Here is a 23,645-nt window from a genome sequence, read left to right as displayed (position 1 = left end):
GAGGATGGGGTCAGTCTGCAGAGATCATGGGCAAGACCTTCTAGCTTTGTGCCCCTGGGCTTGCAGAAAGAGAAGGGAACGGGTCGGGGGAGCGGCCTGCCCTCAGCTCTCGTGTGTGCTGGAGGCCTGGGCGGGCAGAGCTGGGACTCCAGGGTGAGCTCGCCAGCTTGCTAGCGCTGCAACGTTGCTTTCAGCGGACTTGCACCACCATTACTCCAGCTCTTAATTTGGCCCCAGCTCAGTCACTCGGGGAAACTGGGCTCCCACGGCACTGAGGGCTGTGCTTTTTGCTGCTTTGGGCCACACTTCAGCGAGCGGAAACAAGGACACATCCATTATTTGAAGGTGCTTTGAGGGCTGTGGGTGAAAAGCCCCAGACAGGCACACGGTGTTGTTAACGCCTTTCCTTTCACTCCTCCTGAGGGCTCGGGCCTGAAGCGTGGCAGCCCAGCCACCCTGCTCTAACTGGGGTGCCATCGCCCTAGGAAGCTCGGCTCCTTCGGCTCGTGATACAGCGCAAGCTCTGAAATGACCGAGGTGCTTTCTCAGAGAGATTCTGTTCTGTTGGGGTCTCTGGCACATTACAAAGATTTATGACCTGTGGAGTTAACAAATAAAAGCCCATTCATCCCTATGGAAGTCAGTCTAGCCAGAAAGACTCTTAGGGCCCTTTTGTCAGTCAAATTATCCAGATTTTGAATGGGCTTAGACAAGCCAAGAGAAAGGAGGCCGATAAATATGATGGATTTTGAACTAGTAAATGGTAAAGATGCGGCAAAGCCTCTGGTGTGCTGCAGCATTCGAGCCTACGAGCTGCAGGCGCTCTTTTGTGCCCCTTGCCTTTGGGAGAGAGAAGGAGGTGTCTATGTCCAAGTGCTCAGGATTTGCCACCCTCTTCTGGAGTGAGGCATCTAAGCAAGTCAGGCCCCCGCACGCACGCACGCCGCAGCAAGGACCGGAGGGCGTCTCCTCCTGCAGTCACACGGGAGGGGATGGCATCCGGTTCACATCCCTGCTCCAACTATGTTGTAGTTCTTTATGCCCAGTGGCACAGTGAGCGACAGCCCGCTCTGCCCCGCAGCGCACCGTAAAGCCTGGCAGGTGGCACAACTCCCTGAGAAACAGGAGGCCTAATTTCAAGTCCCTTCTCTGAACCGTCCCAGGGGAGTGCTCTGACTGCTGCCTAAAGGCAGGCGTTTCTTGCAGCTGTAGGGTGAGGGCACGCTGCAGCTCGACTCTTCAGAGTGGGGCTAGGATCAGGGGCAGGAGGAGTTGGGCTTAGGGTTTGATTTGGAGCCCAGCTTGCTGGGTGTCGATGGAAAAGAGTTTGGCTCTTCTAGGACATCGGGTGCTTGACGGGTATCGAACGGTGGGACAGAGAATAGTGACGTGCAGCAGCTCAACAGGGCAGTTTAGGACAGGATGTGAAGACGAGCGCCCTGTTGCAGCGTGAATGCAGGTGGAGATTCAGGGCCCTCGGATCTGGTTGCTCCTGCTGGAAGTTGCAACGCCCCTTAGAGCGGCTCGCACCCTCGTGCTGTTTGGAGGAGCACGGCGAGCTCAGGCTCATAAGTGATCAAGTGAGCCCCGTTTTACAGCACCGCAAGAGGTGGTTGCATAAGGTCCCCTCGCGAAGACTGAGAGGAGCGAGCACCAAGCAGTGCTTCCCGCAGCCTCCGGGCTGGCTGGAGGTCTCACCACCCTGCTCCGCGAGTCCACACCACAATGACACTTCTACATAAAAGGCCCCACTGGATGCAGTGCTGAGAGGATGATTGCCTCCTGCTGAAGCACATCTCGCCCTGCAGGCAATCCGTTTGCGGTACTTGGATTATTTTGTCACGTTCTGACAAAAGCAGCCTCTGACTTGGCCGCCTCTCTCTCCGCGTTAGGCCGTCGCTAAGAATTCAGGCCCTCCTGGATCCCCGAGGTGGCTACTGAGCATGAAGTGGTGAGCAGGGACGGATTGAAAGCGAAGCCAAGCAGGAATGACTTTCCTTCATTATGTTGCATAAGCCCATAAATAATATTCCATAAAAATCCAAATTGAAATGAAGCGTAAGTGCTCAGGGCACATTTCCCTCTTCCTCTATAACACCCTCAAAGGATTTTTTTAAAGGCCATGTTTTATTAGTCCGTACTTGCAACACTTGGCAATCAGCACTTGCTACTAATTTAGAGGCAACAGTATGAAAGTGTTAGTTATAGGCTGTGTGCGCGCAGCTCTGGGCACAGTGACATAAGATGGGTCTAGGGAAACTCCTGTTATAAGCAGAGATGGTATTGAAGCCAGGTCTTACGTCTCACAAATCCAGCGGTACCTGGATCATGAGCCAGGTGCAATGGAGCAGAGAGCCAGGGATGAAACCGAACCAGGATGCCAACCTCTCTAGCATACCACATGCCCATTAGTGCTAAGTATTTCCATTTATCTTACGTAGGGGGTTGATTCCCATTACACTCAACCTCAATTATAGCATATGAAATGCAGACTTGCTGCAACACACATGTGCACGCACACCTCAGACATCAATCTGCAGAGACGCATCCCAGCGCTGAAATGAGAAACATCCCTATGCAGATTCTGTCCCAACAGAGCCAGGGGTGGGGAGGCACGCGGGGGCCAGGGAGCGGGGAGTAACAGACTGCAGGTTTCCTAATGTGCTGAATCACAGTGCTAGCTCTATTTATAACTGCTCTTGGTTTGTATAACAACTGCTCAGTGATCATCATTAATCACCACAATGTTGGTCTGGGGACTGGAACACCCACGGGGTAGCCCTCGGGAGCAGGCAGTATGCAGGCCCAGAGCCTGCACCACGCTGCCTTGCAGCGAGCCTGGCTCTCGTGGCCACGTGGGTGCACGTTCCACTCCAGCGGCCGTGCACATGCTTAGCGCAGTGTACGGCACTGAGGGGGTTTATGCCCAGGTTCCCAGCGGTGAAAGGCATTTATCTTCCAGGTCTTAAAAATTCCAGCTTTTTAATCTTGTGCTCTATGCACTGTGGACCTGCCTTGAGAGCCATGCTTAGGAGAGCTGAATGAGAGGTGTGTGTGTGTACGCATACATAATGCTCCACACCCAGCATCTACAGCCCAGCAAGAATGGCCAGGTCATGACTAGTCTGTCACCGCCGCAGCACCTGAGTAATAGCCTCTAGCACAGACGGAGTTAGGCTGGCCAAAGGTGGGTGTGGAAAATAGGTCAGCTACAGCATAGGTGTGGGCATATGGCACATGCACACAGCAGGACTGAGAACAGTTTGTTCAGCCATGTAAATGAGGCCGGGCTCTGCAGCAGACACCAGCTCCCTGGAGCTGCCTGCCTTGCGGCGGCGGGCACTGTGACAGCACCTGGCCACGAGGTGGCAGGGAAGCTGGCATTAGCCAGTCTGCATCCAGCACAGGATTCCCTGGGCTTGAATGAGCCCGGACCTGTGGGCATGCAGCCGCTGCTGTGGTGTGATTTGCTGCCCTGCACAGTTATTCCTGCTTTGCCAAGCAGCGCATTTGCCCTGGAAGGGTCGGACTTGCCCGTGTGCCTGAGCCAGAGTTGTGCCAATGGAAAGGCAGCTTGCACCTGGGGAAGTGTCTGTGCTCAGTGTAAGCAGGACATGGGCCACGTGCACAGCCAGCTGGGTGCCGACCCCTAGCGCCTAACCTGAGAGTTGTGCATAGCTGCTCTCACTAGTGTGCGACTGGTAGAGTGCACAGGAAGTGCGATGAGCTGAGGCAGACCTGGGTTCGAGAAGTAGCACAGATGCTGGCATGCATCTTCAGGCACTGCCTTAGGGAAGCAGTCATGTTTTTGCAAGGACCAGCTGGAATTTGGCCCCATTTGAGTCTGAGCTAAAGCGCACTGGCTGCAGTGGTGCCGTTCTTCCACAGCGGCTGGACACGCTCCGTTGTGGAACAACAATCCCCATGGGAGCAGGCCTCTGACTAGCAGAGAGCAACCCCCTGCAACACAGGCAGCCTCTGGAATATGTCTGCTCTTCCTGCCATGGAGTTTGTGAAGAGAGCCACCCACTGTGGTCTTATGGCTCCCGCCCTGGCGTGCAACCCAGGAGAGCCAAATGCTTCCCAGCTTTGCTCACATCACCCTTTGGCTTTGCGAGCAAGCCACATCCTCTCCCTCTGCCTCAATTGTCCTTCTGCAAAATGGGGAGAGTAGTAGGACATCCCTTCTCCCACCCCCTGTGTGCACTGTAAATGCTCTGGGGCAGATGGGCAGGTTGTTTTAGTTGTCATCTAGGTTATCTACAGCACTGCGCCCAATGGGACCCTGATCAGGGTCTGTAGGCAAACCATAACGAGGCACTGGTTTTTGCACCCTTCAGCCAACTGCTGGTAGCAAAAGAACCAGCCGCCTGACAGCCTGGAGCTGTGTGCAGTCCTTCAGCGAGTGCCACGCATCCCGCATTGCTCTACCAGCTAGCACTGTTCTCCGAGCATTTGTTGGACATCAGTGTCCTTGCCTGAAATCTGGAACACACTTCACCTTGTGTGAGCTGTAGCCGCCTCCTGTTACAGGCCGGAGAGTCACCCTGAGGCTCTGAAACAGAACAGCCTCGCCACGGTCCAAATAAAACAGCTTCATTAATGTGTTCCATAACCACCTATTTCGACAGCAAAGGAACCTTCTGTCACATTAACCACGCTATCAAAGGGCAATCCAGAGCGAGCGTGCCCTCCGCACAACCAGCTCACCCCGCGCCAGGCACACGGGGGCTAGTGCCGTGTATCCCAGTTCAGTCACCAGCCCTTCGTGGCATTTGAAATTGGAGTCAGCAATAGCTTTAAACCGTGTCTCATTGTTGCTCACACTCTGTCTCTCTCTCCACTGCATTGAAAACACACATTCAGTTTATGGCTTTTCATCTGCACGTTTACTACAGTTTGCCTTGCTTTCTAGCTGTCCACCCCATTTGCTGCTTAGACCCTGGCAATTTGAGCTTGAGTATTTCAGTTGTCCAGTTGCCAATCAAAATATTTGAAGGAAATGTTTATTTTCTTCTCGAAATCACACCAGCTGCTGCACTAACTGAATAAGCCCATTTAGATGTAAGAATTTAACCATTGTAAGCTTGAATCGAGTCCCCGACTACTCCAAAATCTGACCCAATCTATCAGCGGAAATGTCAATGTTTTGGATGGGAGATTGGGGAAGTGTGGAATGTGTATTCAATAAAAGCCACGGAGAGGTCAAAGCCCTGATTAGTAATGTCACTGTCTCCCAGTTATGACCGTTCTGCCCAGGGGATGGGACGTACGTCGGGGGGGAGGACAGGCCGGCCGCACGCTCTGTTATTTCATTGTGCAGCTGCAATTTGCATTTCTTAATGGCCCCCTCATTGCCAAGCCCCACACAAACTGACTTTCAAAGCCCCTTTGCTCTTTTCCAGATTAAACAACTAAGCCCATGTGACAGAGCAGCTTTTTTTTCACACCGGTGCTAGAGACGCTCTCACACGTTTCTTGGGTTGGGAGGCACAGTGATAAACAGAGGCAGCAGAGCGGGCGGCTGGGCCATAACCGCGGGGACCCTTTGCGTCCTGCAGCAGGGTGAATGCAATGCTCTGGTGACAACGCACGGCCGGCAGCCTCTCTCGAGAGCAGCTGTCTCTTCTGTTTCAGGAGCCTGGGTTTCGGCAGGCACGAGGAGCGTGCGACTCCAGCACACCGGCGTAATGCGGTGTGCTGCGTTCACACGAGATGGCTCCGGTAGAGCTGGTTGCGCAGGGAGCTGATGACCCTACACCCCGCCATGTAATCATATTCCAGGTCTCACTGACGTTCAGTGTGGCGTAGGGCTTTTGTATGCCCCATCACTGAGGGCCTCGAGCAAGGCACTAATGAACACCCACCGGAACCCACTGATGTGCTCCAAAGCTGGAATTTTGCCTCCGAGGCTGTTCTGGACTGGTCTCCAGCAGCTACTCATTGGCCTTCATTCTCCAACGGGGCTGAGAACAGCTGTTGGGGGAGCCCAGCTCTGGAGTGGGTCGGGCCAGGCTGCACAAGTCCTTAGCTTCCTAAACCACACCGGTGCTTTTGACCCTTTTGCGCACGAGTGCGTGCTCTGATCCCCATTTATAGCTTTGGCAACTGGCTTATTAAAGAGAGTGATTTCCCCCTCCCACCCCCAAATGAGGCAACAGCAAAGCGGTGTGTGGTGGACGTGTGCGAGTGCACTGTATAATGCACACAGCCGCAGAGAGCTAGGAACCGGAACGCACTCGTGAGGTCTGCCCTCCTTTTTCAGCACCACTGTGCGGCACAGGTGTTACATATGAAACTACAAGCCTCGCACTATTGCCACAGACATTCTCACCCAGGGGAAAAAGAAAAGCTACTTCCTTGCCCTACGCCCTCATGAGTGATGCCAGTGTAAACACTAATAATTTATGCTTATGTGTGCCGTATACACGTGTGTGCAAGACTGGACACTGAACTGGGTTTTCGGTCTCTGGGCCCAGTGGTACTTTTAGTTCACTAAAGTAAAAGTTTAAACTAAAAGTTCATTTTCTGTCCTGCTTGGACCACATATTTCTCTGTTCAGCCCTCTTCCCCCGCCTTCCTGTACTAACACTGGGTGCTGAAGGCAGAGCAGGATGGCATCAAATATAACCCCCCCGCCAGCTGCATCAGGCTAAAACTCCTGTATCGACTCATCACCTCTTTTATGAGCACGTTCTTTCGTTTCTAAATCCAACTCACCCCAAAAGAGCGTTAAACATGAGAGCTGACTGCTGCTGGGAAGAAAATGGAACAAAGCGTATTTGGGGGTTGAAAAATAAGGGTGTGAACAGCGTCCGTTGTTACACGCCAGCAGAGCGATTGTTCTGTATCTGATATAACTCATATACTACATGCAATTACTTCCTCTGCTCTGGCAGAAAGAAAAAAACAAAAAACCATCCAGCTTATCTGACCATCTCAGGAGCGCCTGCTCTAGACTAACGCACACTTATGACTTGAAGTCTTCTGCTTTCATAAATCTCTTGAAATAATGTATGCCTCTGTGGGGTGCGTGTGCGTACATATGCATGTGCGCGTGCACCCCCCCTCACTTCTTCCACCCCCTCAACAACCCATCAAGGAATACAGCAAAAGTAGCTTCGTTTCTTCCACATCCTTTCACAGTTAAACGCTTGCTCAGGCACTACCTAGTTATCTGACCTCTGCCTCGTGCTCACCTAACCACGGGATCCCAGGCAATCCCACCGTACAATCCCTTTCATGAACTTACTGAGCTCCATTTCAGAAGTACTCAGGGTTTTTTGTTCCCTTCAAAAAGCTGCTCCCAACCCTGGTGGCTCTGATGGTTAGAAACCAGCTTCTAATTTCCAGCCTAAACTATCCATGGCCCCCCTCAGAGAGATCACTCCTATCCCTGCTCAGCCTTCATTTTCCTGGAGTGGACTAGCCAAGCTCTTTTGGTCGTCCCTTGGCTGACCAGCTCTCCACTCCTCCCATCTTCCTAGCTTCAAATCTGAAGGAAGAGCTGGTAGCACAACGCTCTAGAACAAAGCAAGAGCCAGGCTGAATTCAGGGACGTTCCCTTTTGCCAAAAGCAGCTGTGCTCGGTGGCCCTACGGAAGTCAGGGCTTCAAGCTAGTGTAGACGGGAGTAAAACAAAGATCCCAATTGCTTCGAGAAGGCCGTACAGCTCAATAAAAGGAGACCAGTTCACTCTGGGGGCCGCACCACGTTCCAAATGAGCAACATCTTTCTGCCACTGTTTCGAATAACCATGACTCCTGATTTCACTTCCCGGAGCTGCCGTGTCCTGACACCGAGGCAGCTGCACGTGACAGGTAGGCAGAGCAAGTGCATCCGCTTGTCGAAATGAGCATCTCACGCTGCTAAATGCTATTAGTGCACAAGCTGCTCCGTTTCAGTACTGGGTTACAGTCCATCTTTACACATTAGGGACCCAATTACCCCCGTTCATTTCAGGGATGATTACTGCCCCACGTGTAAATCTAATTTACCGGACCAGAAGAGCAGTTTAAAGAAAGATGCTGGAACACGCAAAGAGAAGGAAGCCAGGAAACCCATCTTGGTATGTTCCTTCCTTTGAGGCTGACGTTGTAACCCACGATATATTTTTCTCCCACTAATGTTTGCCTAACTTCCTTTGGAAACAATTTAGACGGGTAGAATGTTTTTATGCATTAAGAAAAGGATATTTTAAAGAAACCATAAGTCAATCTAGACAAGGATTAGGAAGCAGCAATTCAGTGCGTTCGCTGGGCCCATAATTCACATTTTAACCTCAGATCGGCCACATTGCAGTTCTGAAACAATGGGGCACTACCCGGCTATGCCAGGAGATGCCTTAAAAGTAACTCAATACTTTAAACATCTGAAACGCACATGCGCACACACACACAGATTGTAAGTACATATAGTAAAGCATTCTTCTGTGGCATGTCTGTATGAGAAAAAAACTGCCCTGGGTTTAGCTAAAAGGATTTAAGATCAAGGTAGTTAAACAGCTGTAAAGTCCGGCTACTCCTGTTAACCCTGTAGCTCTTGCAGAGAACCTCCCCGTAGTCGGCTTGCAAACTCTTTACAAAGCAGGTCGTGGCCCTGTCACACGGGGAGATGCAAGAGGGGAGAATTTCCAAAAGTGTCTGGCACCGAGCTTTGCTCCCACTCACCTCCACAGGAGCGTTGGTACAAGTAGGAGCAAAGCTAGACCAATGCCACTGGCCGAGAGGAGAGTTTACGCAGGGCTTGCACGCGTTTAAATGCACTGATGTGAAGGGTTTTCTCTCAACTGATTTAAACTCACTGGAGTTAAACCAGTGCAGATTTTCTAAAGTGGGCAAGACTGGCTTCACCATGGGATTCACCAGTGCTGGACTTCTAAGGCTAGCAGCAATCCAGGTTTTATTCTGTATCCTTGAAAAACATAGTTGTGCATTAGCTAAACTAAAGTAACCCCTTTTCCGTTACTCTCCTGCCCTTCCTCATAGAATCATAGAAGTCGGGCCGGACGGGACCTTGTAGATCTTCAAGTCCGACCCCCTGCCTGGGCAGGAGGGAAACTGGGCTCAAGTGACCCCAGCCAGGTTGGCATCGAGCCGCTTCTTAAAGACCCCCCAGGGTAGGAGCCAGAATCTGAAGTCGGTTCCAGTTCCTAGCCGCCCTGACTGTGAAGTAGTTCTTACGGATGTCTAATCTGAACCTACTCTCCAACAACTTGTGGCCGTTATTTCTTGTTATCCCGGGGGGTGCTAGGGGAAACAAGGTCTCCCCCAAACCCTTCTGGTCCCCCCTAGTGAGTTTATAGACGGTCACCAGGTTCCCCCTCAGCCTTCTCTTGTGAAGGCTGAGCCGGTTCAGGTCCCATAGCCTCTCATTGTAGGGTCTGCCCTGCTGTCCCCGGATCATGCGGGTGGCCTCCTCTGGACCCTCTCAATGTTGTCCACATCCCTCTTGAAGTGGGGTGCCCAGAACTGGACACAGTACTCCAGCTGTGGCCTGACCAGTGTCACGTAGAGGGGGAGGATCACCTCCTTGGCCCTACTTGAGATGCACCTGTGGATGCACGATAGGGTCCGGTTAGCCCTGCCGACCGTGACCTCGCATTGTCGGCCCATGTTCATCTTGGAATCAGTGATGATTCCAAGATCCCTTTCTGCGTCCGTGCTCTCAAGAAGGGAGTTTCCCATCTTATAAGTGTGCTGCTGGTTACTACTGCCCAAGTGCAGCACCCTGCACTTGTCCGTATTGAAACGCATCCTGTTTTGTTAGCCCACCCCTGCAACCTATCCAGGTCTTTCTGCAGTCTTTCCCTCCCTGCTAGCGTGCCCGCCTCACCCCAGATTTCAGTATCCTCCTAGTCCCACTGCTTACTTCTCTTACCCCTTGACTGCATCTTCTCTTCGTCTGTGCTGCACACTCTTCGGGGAGAGACGCAATCACTCGGGGGTGGCTGATCTGCCCCTACGTTCTTCCTTATGATCCAAACTCTGAATCTTAACACGGATAGTTTAAAACTCACAACAGCTAATGACGGCAATGCCGGTCCCTTTTGGAAACACTGCTGGACCACAGCTGGTTACCAGGGCACATGCTGGGGAGGGGCAGGGTGAACGTGGAGCTCCTGGCAGACTCCAGAGCTGGAGGGGACCACTGCCCCGATCCCCTGCAGAACACAGGCCTAACAACCTGTGATGACAACCTCACAGGATCGCCCACAAATACTAATGGGCGCAAGTCCTATGAAAACGTGCTAAGCTGCAAATGTGATGCCACGGAGAGCAGGGGGTACTCAGCACCTCCGAACACCAAGCCCTCGCCCCCTCAGGCACCCTGCAGATCTGACCCAGTCCCACTACCAGCCGCCAGCAGAAAGACTCCCAGTAACAACAGGGCCTGCCTTCCTCTGGATTCCCCCCACCGACGGGCCCGCACACACTGGGCAGCAGTTTTGAAATGTACTGGAGGAAAAGGACAATGTTCTTCCTTTTCCACGAGCCTCCCCCCAACGGATAGCAGAGAGAACTCGGCCCGTTATGTCGCAGTGAGTCATTTGCAAAGCCCCGAAGCCCAGGGGCCCTGCCCGACAGCCAGGCAGAGGAAGTGTGTTGCAATGGCATGTGTAAATCATGTCTCCCTTTGCTTCGTCGCTGTGTGTTTGGATGTAAGGGGAGGCGCCTGGTTTCACCCCCCATTACAGCTGCCTGTGGGTTTGCAGTTAGGGCAAGTCTTGCTTCTTTCTAAGAAAAAGATAGTAAATTCTACCTATAAAACTAAATGCTACCAGGTTGAAGGCCCTTCGTATACTCATCCCAGCTGGACAGTGAAGACCTTGACTTGGTATTTGTTCACTCCACTGTGCCCTGGAGGATAACAGCTGCCAGCGACCACAGACTTGTTCCAGCGCCCAGGGCTCGCAGGGCTGCAGAAACGACCTTCCCCTAACCGCACCCCATAGCACCAGCTGGGACGGCTGGGGTCAGAGCCCAGTTTCACTGGAGCAGTGATCCTCAGCCAGGGTGACAGGGCCAGCTTCTTTGAAGGGTGCTTTGAGGTCTGAGGATGTAAACTCAGCAGATAAGTCAGGCTCAAACATGTCCCTACTGGCCAGCCTGGCGAAAGAGGTAAGCGCTGTAATCTGTAAATTAGCTTTTGAAACTGGGTGCCACTCGGCTCACAAAAGTTATGGAGGGAGGCCTCACGCCCAGCGAGGGGGTACCTCTATCCCAAAAAGGTCGAGGACCGCTGCACTGGAGGAATTTCTATCCCCAGGAGAAAACCTCAAGTAGGGACCCACTGGCCCGATGTCCACAGCATGTTACGGGCCGTGGCTGCAACACTGGGATGTGCCGTATCCTTGGGCCCTGCTCCCGCCCCCACTAAAGTCACCGCGACAATACTCTTGTGTCTTCAACCGTATTTGGCCCTGATTCTGGCGATCTGAAGGAAAAAAGAAAGAGAAAGCAAGCAAGCAAGAGCAAAGCAAAGAGAAGCCCACAGAGAGTTAGCCAGCTGTTAGGACAATTGGATTTTTCCCGGAGCACGTGGGTTTGCTACCGCTCCAGCAGCCTTCGCTGAGCCACGTGACGCCGAGCAGCTTCAGGCAGTTGGGAATGAGTTCCTTCAACATCTCCTTTCATTTCTGGAGCCTGCTCAACTATTTTAGCCAAGAGACAAAACCCTCAAAGCAAGAACCTAGCAAGGGAAAGAGAAAGGAAAGAAACAAAGATGGGAAACTTGGCAGCGCAGGGAAAACCCGTGGAGCCCTGCCCGTGCAGGCCCCGTCACAAGGCACAATTTCAAGCCGGTCTAATGACAGCTTGGCGTTCTGCGCTCGGGACGGGAGAGCCAGGATTTTTAAATCTCAGATTTTCCGGGATTGCTGCAGAAATATGGGGCCAGAGGCCCCCGTGGTGCGAGCCCAGCTCTGTGGAAGCCGATGGTGCAGCCCGGGTAGCTCTGGCACCGCCTGTGTCAGGCTGCAAGGCCAGGTTGTGGCTTCAGTGACACAAGAGGGTAAATCGTACTCAACTCCTTTGTCTCGTGTAGCACTTCCACCAGCCCGGTGCGACAGCAGACCTGGGAACACGAACGCACTGCGGTTTCAAGCCGATATGCAAGGGGTGCAATTGTCTTTTCCACTTGCAAGGATGTAAATCAGGACTAAGCTGGCTGAAAGCAATGGTGCTATAACAACTGGTCCCAGGGTGAGAGGAGAACCTGACCCCCTTGGCCATGGTGTTGGGAAAACTGTCTTTCTAAGCTTCCCGTCAGAAATGACTGGGTTTTCTCTTACAGGGAGTTTTTCAGTTTGAGGCCATTTAACCTCAAAAAGAACGTTTTACATGGGGCTATTTATAAACTCCAGGACCCGCCTCGGTGAAAGCCTCATACCGATGGCAGAGAGCCAAGCTCTGCTCCCTTTTACACCAACATAACTGCAAAGCCACTCCTCGGACCTCAGCTGTAGACACTCCTGGTTCCTAGCAGGAGAACCAAGAAGAGCAGGACCTGGCCCAGCACAGCTGTACTCTGGGCAGGCTGCAGATGGGAGAAGGTGTTACGGTGGTGGGAAGGGCCGGGGGAGAGGAGGGCTTGTTGCCAGGTCTGGGGTTGGAGCTGGATATGTGTTGGCTTGAGCCAGATATGGGAACTGAAGAAAAAGCATCCACACGGGTGGGCACAAAAAGCTGATCCATGAGCAAGAGCCTGGGTGTGCTACATACACCCCCCAGAGCGCCTGGTTCACACACAGCTCTTTCCTGCGGCAGCAAGGACTGCTACCCTAGGTCAACGCAGGGGCTCCCGGGATCATCCGGAGCACCGTGCACGGGCTCTGGGCAGAAATGGCTGGGGGAGCCAAAGCAGTCGGAGCGGGGCTGGGGGGCACGTTCCCCACCATGACCCCAAGCCACACTGGGTTACCGTTTCCCTCCTTGAAAACACTGCCAGGCTATTAGAAGCCAACAGCATTGCCTTCGTGATTCTCCCGGCACCGCTGGGTCAGACAGGGAGAGCCAGGGCCTTTCTGCTCCGGCATCAGGCTCCGTGCTTCTCTCCTTTGCCGGAGCTTGTAGCTCTGCTCCCGATGCCTGCCCCAGAGCCGGAGAGGCAGGAGCGCCGCCAGCCGCGGCCAGAAACAGCAGCACGAGGTGCCCGTGTGCCTGCAGCAAGCAGTGGCTTGCAAGTGGTTTGGGTTTTTTAAACTTATTGTCGAAAGAAAATGAAAGGAGGGCTCTGCTTGGCAAACGTGAAGATGAAACATTTTGCCCAGTTTCGGGTGATGGGAGGGGAAGGGGAGGCGACACAACCCACTGGCAAACCCCAAACCGACGGGTGCCACATACCAGCACCACCAAATCGCCTTTCTTCTTTCCCCCCAAAAACTGTTTCCGCCAAAAAATGTCACCTACTTCTAGTCACAAGCCTCCACCCTCGAGGGCAAGGTGCCGCCCTCGCCGACTGGCTTTCTTCTCCCTGGCTGAGTCATTCCACCGACTTACCGAGGTGGGACTGGGTGTGGCCACAGGAAGTGGGGGCGGAGCCTAGACGCACGCAGCGTGTTCTCCTCTACAACAGCTGCCTACCTGGAGCATTAATCCCTGCTTTTGCAACTCAAAACAGGAATGATGAACTGAGGGATTATGTGGAGGGCAGCTCAGGTTGCAGCTGTCTGCTGCTCGTACAGTCCGTGTCTGTCCCCATTTGGTTTTGGGAGGGGAGGCTGCACAGCTGTCCTGTGCCAGGACTGGGCCATGCAACAGCCTTCAGAAAGGTAGGACTGGAAGCACCCGCAGAAGGTCATTTAGGCTAACCCCCTTTCTGAATCACCCCAGACAACTACTTGTCTAACCTGTTCTTAAAAACTCTGCAAACAAGACGGTCTCGCACAACTGCTGGGCGCAAAGCCCGAAACATTAAGAACACCCATCGGGCCACAAACAGTCGACGCTCTAAATCGAGAACCATTCAGTCCTATTTGATGCCCACAGGAAGTCAGACCTTCAGCCAGAAACCCAGTTCCTCCACTGACTTCCCGTGGCACCTCGAGCACCTTGCCAGGGTGTTGCAGGGCTGACCCCACTATGCCCGCGAGGTACAGTGGTAACGGAGGCTGCGTCCAGCATGCCCCTCTTGTCCCTCCCAACCCGGGTCAGCTCGGTCTGCTTCAGCAGTCCTCCTATGCGTTACCTAAGAACGTGCCAAGCCATGAGAAAAACTACAAGCCTGTTAACTCCTCTGTTATTCTTGGCCTGGGGTGAGCTCCAATTGCCTGTATAAAAACTATGGTCTCTGTGAATAACCTGTGTGTGTACGAGAGAGAGGCTTAGTATTACTATTGGTTATGGAGCATGCTGTCAGAAGGACACTGTCACCATTACAGTGATGAAGCACATGTGGGTCCATTAACTGTAACAGGATTGCTCCAAATTTAAAGCCGTGTAACTACGCACAGGATTTGCCCCGCGAGGCTTTAATGAAAGTTCCTTCCAATGTTAGAGTATGAGAAAGGAAAGCTTTTTAAGCACTTTGCTCACTCTTCACTCCCTCTGCTCTGGCTTGATGTGCTCTTCAAGCAGTGAACTTAGCCCAGATGCTTCCACTTTGGTTCTGAGTCAGTGCTGCTATCTGATCTCAGGCCTCTGCCCAAAACTGCTACCGTTGGGTTCTCAGCGCTGCAGGAGAATGGGTCGTTTCAAAAAACATTTACAGTGGATTTTTTTCAATCATGAAAGACCATTCTGTATAATCAGTCTATAAAGACTTTCCCTCTCTTTTAAAAACCCTCAGTCAATAGTCCTATTGCTGGCTGACTGCATCCTTTTAACAGGATCCACCATTCTTAAAGAGAAGTCCAAGCAGAGCTGGTAAAAAAACCGAACGGCCATGAATAAAACCAAACAAAAATGTCGCTCCGATTTACCGCTGGGTGGACGTGGAGCGGTGGTAAAACTCGAAAGGTTTTAAGTGACTTAGGGTTAAGTTCTATTGACAGTTAATGACATTTAAGCCTACGTAATTTAGGTACAGCTGAAAACGGTAACCCTCTCCAACAAATTCTGTTCTCTTACAATTTTCACCCAAATTTTGATGGAAAAAAAAAGAACCAGACAATTTTAGCAAGAAATGACTTAATTTCTAACCTTTCCCAACCTTTTGTACTTCATGGGCACGTCTACACATATGCATTTACTATGCAGTAACCAAAATTACCGTGCAGTACGGCTGTGCGTCTACACGCGCACACTCATACTGCACAGTAAATATGGCGACTTATGCCGACTCGAGTGTAAATTTGATACCTGCATCATGCAGGTATCAAACTTATGCCCGATTAGTTACTGCGCAGTAACACACGTGTAGACACCTTATTGCACAGTAACACTGTGGGTATGGACTGACTTGGGACTAACTTTAGTCTGTGTGTCCGTGCACATGTGTGTAGGGGATTATCACTGTTTGGTGAGGTGAGAGATCAGATCTGGCATGACAGTGTGCTAGCAGAGAAGAGACAGTTCTGAGATCCACGTAGTGTGTAACACGCCCTTTCTGGTCCGGGTCTAGCAGCCTACCTGCACAAGTGCATACGTGTTCAAGTGGCTTCTGAATTTAAAGTCAGTAGCTAGATCCCTCCTCTCCCCTCACCTCGTGGATCTGCTGCCTGAAGTGGGAAAATCCATTTTCCTCAGGGCCGTGTATGTGATACTAATGAGCACAACGAGTAAATCTGTTGAGTTTTAGGCTTCTGGCCCCAGCCCTGTGGTCCGCTCTCATTTCATGGGAATCCCCACCAGGAGAGGCAAAGGGACCCCAGGGGCTGGAGCGGGGGGCAGCTCCCACACACCCGTCAGCGTGGCACTTTCCCATTTCAAGCTGCTTTCACCAGCACAGGGCTCCTTCCTGGATGACCACTCCTGACATCACTCCAACCCCAATGAGAAGCTGAAACCTTCAGCCACGGGGGCCTTATCCCCACGCAGGGCAGACTTAACACGTGCTGGCAAAGCCAGGAAGGAGAACACCACCTTTCTGGCGTGGCTCAAGAGGCGCTCCCTCCGAACCCTGGGCCATACTGTCCGGATCAGCCTAAGAGATTCAAGTGTAGAACCAGGCGCGTGTGAATGAACCAAACGGGTACCTTGCATCGGAGTCTGAGCCTGCGGCCCGAAGTGACCTGGGGCACTCAAGGATCCGCGGGAGTTGGGAGCTGCTGGGGTGACTCTCATAGACTGGCGCAGACGATCCAGCTCACTGTAGCGATCAGAGTAGGATTTGGCTTGGTCCTCTAGTTTTTGTCTGTGTCCTGAAACATCATAAGAGAACGTGATCTCTAAGCAGCCGCCTTTGACCAGAGAGCCGTGTCAACATGAAGGAAGAATGCAAACACCCACAGTTGTCAGCGTTATTTCTAGCGGGATAGCACAGGGAAGACCCGACCGAGATCGAAACCCCGTTGCTGCAGGCACTGACTGGACACACACGTAATAAGCACCGGTCCCAAAGAGAGAGTCTCACGAGACAAGGCACACAAAGGCTGGGAGAGGAAATGGAGGCAGGGTGCGGGGAAGTGACTTAGCCTGCGACAGGCTGCAGGTCAATGGCAGGAGGGAACCAGAACAAAGGTCTCCTGCTGCCCCCTCCATGGCCCTGCCACCTCTCTTAAATCACTGGGAAAAAGAAGCCAAAAGACACGCACGTGGTTGAAAACGCCATGTCTTGGCACCATGGTTAGACAGCTGGGAAATGAGCACAGGAAAAGTTGAATTCAAAATAGCTTTACAGCCTTTGCTCGTCGCACAGAAGACAGGAAGGTACTTTTCAGTCCAGCTACCCGGACTCTCGGACAACCCAACTGTGCCCTGATCAGACTGATGCTGGAGAAAGGAGGAGGGTCTTGGGCTTCGGCCACCAGGACAGGATTCGAGAGAGATGGCTCTGTTCATAGTCACTCTGTGGGCATGTGCGCTCTCTTCCTCAGTCTCCTCATCTGTAAAATGGGGGGCAAACACTCGCCCACCCCACAGAAGTACTACAACAGTCGCAGCGTCTGTAAGGAACACTGTGCTCCTGAGCTGCGAGACCGGGGCCATAATTATTTAATTGATGCTAATCAGCCTGGGGCAAGTGAAGCATGAAACACGCTTGACACACAACTTTCACATTTTGCTGAATTAATCATCATTGGATGTTTTCACTCTCCCTGGGCTGGATTCCAGTCTCAGCTACACCCATATAAACCTGGAGGGACTCCAAGGCAGCGAGACTTACTCCAAACGTACACCAACGTAACTGCGCTCTGGCTCTGGCCCCTAGACTCTGCTCGCTCTCTTAACTGACGTATATGTGCCCACATACTACACTTGGCACCTGTCATCACAAGATCTCCCAATGTTTTGCCAGGTGGGTGTATATCATCCCCTTCTATAAGGGGAAAGAAGGGTGACAGAGACATTAAGGTACCACAAGGAGTTAGCAGCATGGCCAGGAATAGATCCCAGGGTTCATGACTCACAGCTCTCACTCCTGACAAACCACAGCTGCACAACAGTAGAGGCAACCATATCGCATCACATAGAGGAACTAAAACACAGCATCAGCTGGCTTTTAAAGAACGGATACTGTTGGGTCTGAAAGACCCAGATCTGAGCTCTTCATCCTCACTCCCTTCACCGCACGCAAACATCTGCACAGAGCAAACGCTGTTACAGCCTACGATGGAAGTCGCACGAAAGTCCCTGCACTTCCTCTCTTCTGGTCTGCAACCCGTTATCCTGCACGTGCTTGTCTCGTCTCACATAGATCTGCGCTCGGCAGCCCGGGCGCGTGGAATTCCCCACACGCACCAAGCGGGTCGGGGCTGGGAGTTCGCCGAATGCCCCGATGGAGTCTGACTGCAGCATCGGCGCTCACTGCCAAATCACAGCCCTACGCGCACGCTCTCGAATCACGATTCAGCTCAAGCTTCATGGGTCTCCAGGGACACCAGCAAGTAGCTCCAGGCTCCAAATTCAGGAAATCAGTGGGAGCTGTAGCAATCTCTCTGGATTTCCTCATCAAAGACTGTCACAAAAAGGGGGCAAAGGCTGTTAAAACATTTTCGCTTTGTGAAAAAAATGCTGACGCCAAGTTTCCCTCCTCTTCCAACCCCGTTCCCTTGGAGCGGTAAATCCCAGACGTGACAGCCCTGGGCTGGTGCACGGGACCAGAAAGTGAAAACGGATTGCAAACAGAAAGTGAAACAGAGCAAGCTGCTTTTACTTGCCGAGCTACCTGACGTGAATAAAGGAGACATCGAATCAATACTGCAGAGGGCTGTCCTGTTCTGCATGGGGTCTTTCACTGCATTCATCGCCGTAGTACCGAGCATCTTCAGCTGGGCACCAACCTTTGAAGCACACGAACAGTAAGGCTGAAGGGGCCTCTCTGGCTCCTGAGTCCGGCTCTCTGCCTTCTCAGGCAGCCGTTTATTTCCACAGTCCGAAAATTCATCTACAGCCCCCGACACGCCACGGCCCAAAAGCACACGATCCAAACAAAACAGACCCTACAACAAGCCAGAGGCAAAAAGCCGGGGAGACCATCAGTGCCCTTCCACCGCAATGGTGGGGAAGTTACTGGGTTAATGCATGGGCAGATGATCTTAGGAAGACGGCTACGCTCCCTGCTGCAAAGGCAGGCAGAACCCCCAAAGCCTTGCCAAACTGACCTGGGGAAAACACTCCTTGGTGGCAAATCTGGGGTCACTTTCTGTCACGTCTGTTCTTTCATCCTCTCCTAGGGAGGGGAGAACAGGCGGTGGAGTGTCTCGCTGTAACAGGGACGGCTTCATTATTGTGTTACGCATGTTAATTGGAATACAAAGTGAAAAAGAGTTGTTGTTTTTTGACTCTTTGCCTTTTAATTATCTCAGGTTGGGATTTTCAGAGATCCCCACGGTACTTTAAAAGCCAAATGCCACTGAGATTTAACGGGAGTTGGGTAACTAACTCTCTTAGCCTCAGTTGAAAATACCGTGAGGATGTTACTAGTTAACACAGAAAACATTTAAACATAGACGTGTGTTATGCTGCCGATGTTTTTAATGATCACACTTTACCAGACCTGAAGAGAAGTCCTTATATCGGTCCTTATACAGTCTAATAGGCTCCTATCCCCCGTACCAGGGAAACAAAAGCAAAGCCTGACATTTTCAGAAGTGTCTGGTAACTGCGGAGGTCTTAAGTGAGCCATGTTTTTGGGGGGGGGTTTCCAAGTCAGCGCTCAGCACCCGCTTTCTAAAAATCAACTTTCCTTGTGGGGGTCCCAAATACAGCACCCCCAAAAAAGAAGGCACCAAAATCACGAGTCACTTTTGAACATTCAAGCCAAGGGGAACAATGGGGCCCAGCTTGCAGAACAGCAACTTAGGAACTAAAAAAAAGTAGGCAGCGGGATTCACAAGTCTGTTTCGCACACCCGGCACCACGGAGACTTCCTGTCACTTGTCACTTCTGGCCTAGAGCATCAGCACGTGTCACGCAAGAGCGGAGTCTCTATTCATGTGCCGCTTTTATGGGAACATCCTCAGCTTTTGATTTCTGCAGCCGCTCAGCTCACTGCGGGGCCTTCATCATCAGCTCATCAAGCAAACCAGCACTAACGAAGGAACAACAGGTCTGCACCTGGAAGGATAGGAAAGTGGTGCGACCTGACCCCCAGTCCACTGACGCCAGCAGGGGACTTGAATGGGCTTCGTAGGGCTTCGGATCAGGGCCCAAGGAACCGATCTCGAGAAGTGCTGCTCACCCCAGGACGGCACTGGCGCATATGAAAACCATTGCTGGGAGACTGTTTTGTGCCACAACGTTCACAGCACAGTCGCATTTTGAAACAACTATCACCTTTACTCCTGACTCAAGTATGGACATACAGATCCCTGATGTGAAAAAAAATAATGACAGCCGCTGACTCGACCCGCTTGTCCACAAGGAAGGTGTTTTAAAGGTGTGGATCCTACGTCTCAGTCAAGTAACTCTGATATGAGTAAGCCTAACAGGTCCCCTTTGATCACCAATGTAATAACAAGATCCGTATCACTAGATCAAACAAACAATCCCACTGAACATTTCCCATATGGAAGAACTGATGTGAATCTGACACTTCGGGCAATAATAAAAAGCATACATGAAGTTTTGGGTGCTTTTCTGGAATATAGACAGCAAAACCCTGTATGCGGCAGTGAAACTGTAGCCCTCCGAGCTATGTTTTAAAGACATGCTTTCTGCATTAAAATATTTCAAAGACCAAATAGGCCTTTCTCTTCTTAGACCGTCGGAAACTGCCAAGACTTCAGACATGCCCCGATTGGAAATTGCACGGGGCTTCCTCGCGCGGCGTGGGGGGTCCAGCATTCTGCACAAGCTCCTGATCCTCCAGCTTACAAAGAAGCACAATCAGTATTGTTTTGAACTTCCCTGGTGCACTGCAGAGCACAGACTGGCGCTTGATGGTGCGATAGGTCGGAGGCACAAAATCCTAGTTCAACTCTGGAGCACTGCCAGAACTCTGATCTGCTGGTTTAGCTTATTAGAGAGACCAGGGTGTTCATAAAACACGAATATCTGCTCCCGCACTTGGATCTGCGGCTTTGTCCTACATCCATGTAGCTGCACCTGCAGCTGCAGTCATCCTTGGAGAGGGCAGCTGTATCCCTCACCATATCTTCACCACCTTCTTCTTTCTCAGTGACTTTGCAACTCCAGTGTCACATTCATTTGATCTGAGCTCCCTTCAATGCCTGCACTGGAAGAATGGTAGGGTTGTAGGGGGAGAGCTGGTTTATCACCCCAAGATTTGTAATTGCCGAATGCTGAAAATAAATAGAAACATTTGGAATATCTTTGGCTTTTTGGTGTGGGTTGTTGGATAGTTAAGAACCAGCTTTTGCTATGGATGCCAATAGGAAAGTCCCCAGCGGATGACAGTCTCCTTTGTGTAGAGTATAAGGACTATGCAATTCTCCCATTTCCACTAAGTCTTCAAAAATAAGTGCTTAAGCGGGGCAGAAGCCTTGTAAAGGTTGTCAGCATAAGGCTGAATTTCATCCCAATCTGAGCATAGGTCATACCACCACGTTCCCTAGCGAGTGCTACAGAAACAAGCTACCTTTGAAATGAATAGCCTCAGCAGAGCCTGAGTTATGTGAGCACCACCGTTCTCAATCAGGGCAGATGGGGAAAGCGGTTGTTGACTCTTGCTCCCATAACTCAGAAATGACAGTGCTGAATTTTGCTCAAACTTTCCACAGAAATTCACCTTTGGCCTGAGACTAAGCACAGGGTACGTCAAGCCAAGAGGAACTTGGTTGAGAAAGTTCTGATCCCCTGAAAGAGGTGAGGGAGTAACAGCCTGGAAACTGGAGCGCAACCTTGTCTACAGCTTCAGCCGCTGGAAAGAGCTCAAATACCCCATATGCATTTAGAAAGATAGGGATCTACAGCTCACTTTTCCTGTGAATGGCAGAAAATGGCAAGGACCACTGCTATTTCGACTGGCCTTTTCAAGTGAAGCCCAGAAGTTCAGGGGTGGAAGCAAAAGGGGAGGGGGAAAAATGTTAGAAGGAACTGTCTCTTCTTCTGCCTAACAAAGTCGACCACAGATAACTCATTATTCACATGTTTGAAGTTGGCTTGCTTACGCCATTTGGAAAGGGAATCAGTCACGCCGAGTCTTTGCTTTGGCTTCCTCCTGGCTTCTCAAGACACTGCCGCTACTGTCTTTTTCCAGCCTTGAAAGAAAGAGGAAAGTGTCGCAAAGCCCTTCAGCTTGCATGTTCTGTCAGAAGATTTACACTCCTTTAACAACTGAAGGAAAATAATATTTAAGGGGGGAGGGAGGGGGGAAGTTTGATAATTTATAAAGATTTTCTAGCCTGTGGTGGTCTGTGATGAATCGGCTGCCTCTAAAGGGATGAAAATAAATATCCCTTTTTGAAGGAAATAGGTTGGCTCCCATCCAGCTGGCAGGAAGTAGACAGATATGTTGCATTTACAGTAGGTCTTTTCTGTCTGAAGTCAGAACAGTGGGAGAGATGTTCATTATACATAGCCTGGTGCTGATTAGCTGAACTTAAACCAGCCGATGGATCCATAACCCCTTCACTCTTCTTTGACTTGCTGGGAAGCTCTTTAACTCTTTCTGGGCTCTCCCACCTCTCCTCCCCGACCTGATGTGGCTGTTAATGGAGCAGACTCCAAAGGATATTTTTGTACCAGTGGCATCTTATCCCAGCAGATCCCAAAGCACTGGAAAACCCAGTCTAATCACAGAGCCAGAGTAACAGTATCAAAGCACCTGTATGAGGACTTACGGGCCTAAGCTCTACTCTCCAAAGTGAAAGGCACTTGGGACCCTAAGTCCTACTGACTTTCAAAGACACTAAACAGACGTCTCGTTTGGGGTGGTGCTGACTGTCCTGGGTTTCAACCCGCATGGAAACAGGAACGACACAGCCATTTACATAGTGTAGTCCTTCAAACCCACGTGGCTGCAGCTCTGACCGCAGGTGGCCAGCGAGAGCTCACAGCCTGACAGACTCGTCCCTGCAATGAGATCTCCATAGCAAGCTTACTGTGCCCAGCAGTGACACTCTCACACGTGCCAGGCTGCCTCCTAAGCTGGATGTGGGGTAGCCACTTCAGAGGGGCAAATCAGCGCTGATTAGTGCCAATCAGCCCACCCCGTTTCCTTTAGCCCGTTGGTGGCGTTGTGCAGACAGGTCACACCCCAGGCAGCCTGCATGGGCCACCGCGCTTGAGGACACTGCCGTTAGACATGGTACGTTTACCATGCAAACGTGGCCTCAGCCTCCCAGGGCCCGATCTTCAGGCATTTTCAGGCACCTTTGATAGAGGCAGAACTTCCTGAGCACACGAGCGAGGCAGGCCAACTGGGAGGAGTTAGGGTCCTAGTGTGGTTTGACACTACAGAAAATCCCATCTGGCACTTATATGAATCCTTAGGGGCCTAAATATCTTTGCAAATCTGGTCCTAGGTTTCTAAGCACATTAGGAGCTTTTGCAAAGTGTACCCTGAAACACCTCACTAAGTGCCCAGCAAATGCCACGCTCATTGTGCCTGCTCCTACTTTCACTGGACTAAATTTGGTCTTGAATGGGCCAAGGTCCTGTTCCTGCTGAAGCCAAAGTGAGCTCTTGCTGCTGAACCAAGCAGAACCGAGTAGACAAATCTCAAGTACGTCCAGTCGACCGTTGGCACAAAGCTGCCATCTTCAGTGAAGTCAGCTGAGGATGTGGCCTGCAACTACCTACCTGCCTACCTGAAGCGACAAGATTTGAGGAACATGAAATGGCGAAATATGCTTCATGGTTACTATCACTGACGATGTTTCGCAACCCAGTCATTCCCTTGCATTAACGCAGGAAAACCAGTCTGCTGCTCAGGACGCATCCTAGGTCCGAGCCGTGCTTAACGGACAGCACTGCCAAATCTCACATGAACCTCACTGGCAGCAGGACTGGCCACATGCTGTAGGCCTGCTGGCATCCAGGGTACCTGCTGCGAATGGGCATTTGCATGAGGAAGGTATGTGTTAGGCTACACTGGCTAGGAATACTTTATGGTAGAGATGGAAGGAAGTCTGCTAGGCT

General features: G+C 51.5%; 1 protein-coding gene across 4 annotated transcripts in view; it reads right to left on the bottom strand.

The window, feature by feature from the left end:
- Positions 1 to 23,645, bottom strand: part of RUNX3 (RUNX family transcription factor 3) — a 101,488-nt gene that overhangs the window by 5,753 nt on the left and 72,090 nt on the right. For 3 of the 4 annotated variants that reach the window (XM_019498910.2, XM_019498908.2, XM_006276770.4), the window contains one exon: positions 16,136 to 16,300. The exons of the other annotated variant lie outside the window; for it this stretch is intronic. In XM_019498910.2, coding sequence (XP_019354455.1) covers positions 16,136 to 16,300 — 165 coding nt within the window. The remainder of the gene's footprint in view (positions 1 to 16,135; positions 16,301 to 23,645) is intronic. 4 annotated transcript variants of the gene reach the window in all.

Source organism: Alligator mississippiensis, chromosome 6 (assembly GCF_030867095.1).
Source record: "Alligator mississippiensis isolate rAllMis1 chromosome 6, rAllMis1, whole genome shotgun sequence".
NCBI classification, from domain to species: Eukaryota; Metazoa; Chordata; order Crocodylia; family Alligatoridae; genus Alligator; species Alligator mississippiensis.
This window is presented reverse-complemented; position numbering and strand designations above follow the sequence as displayed.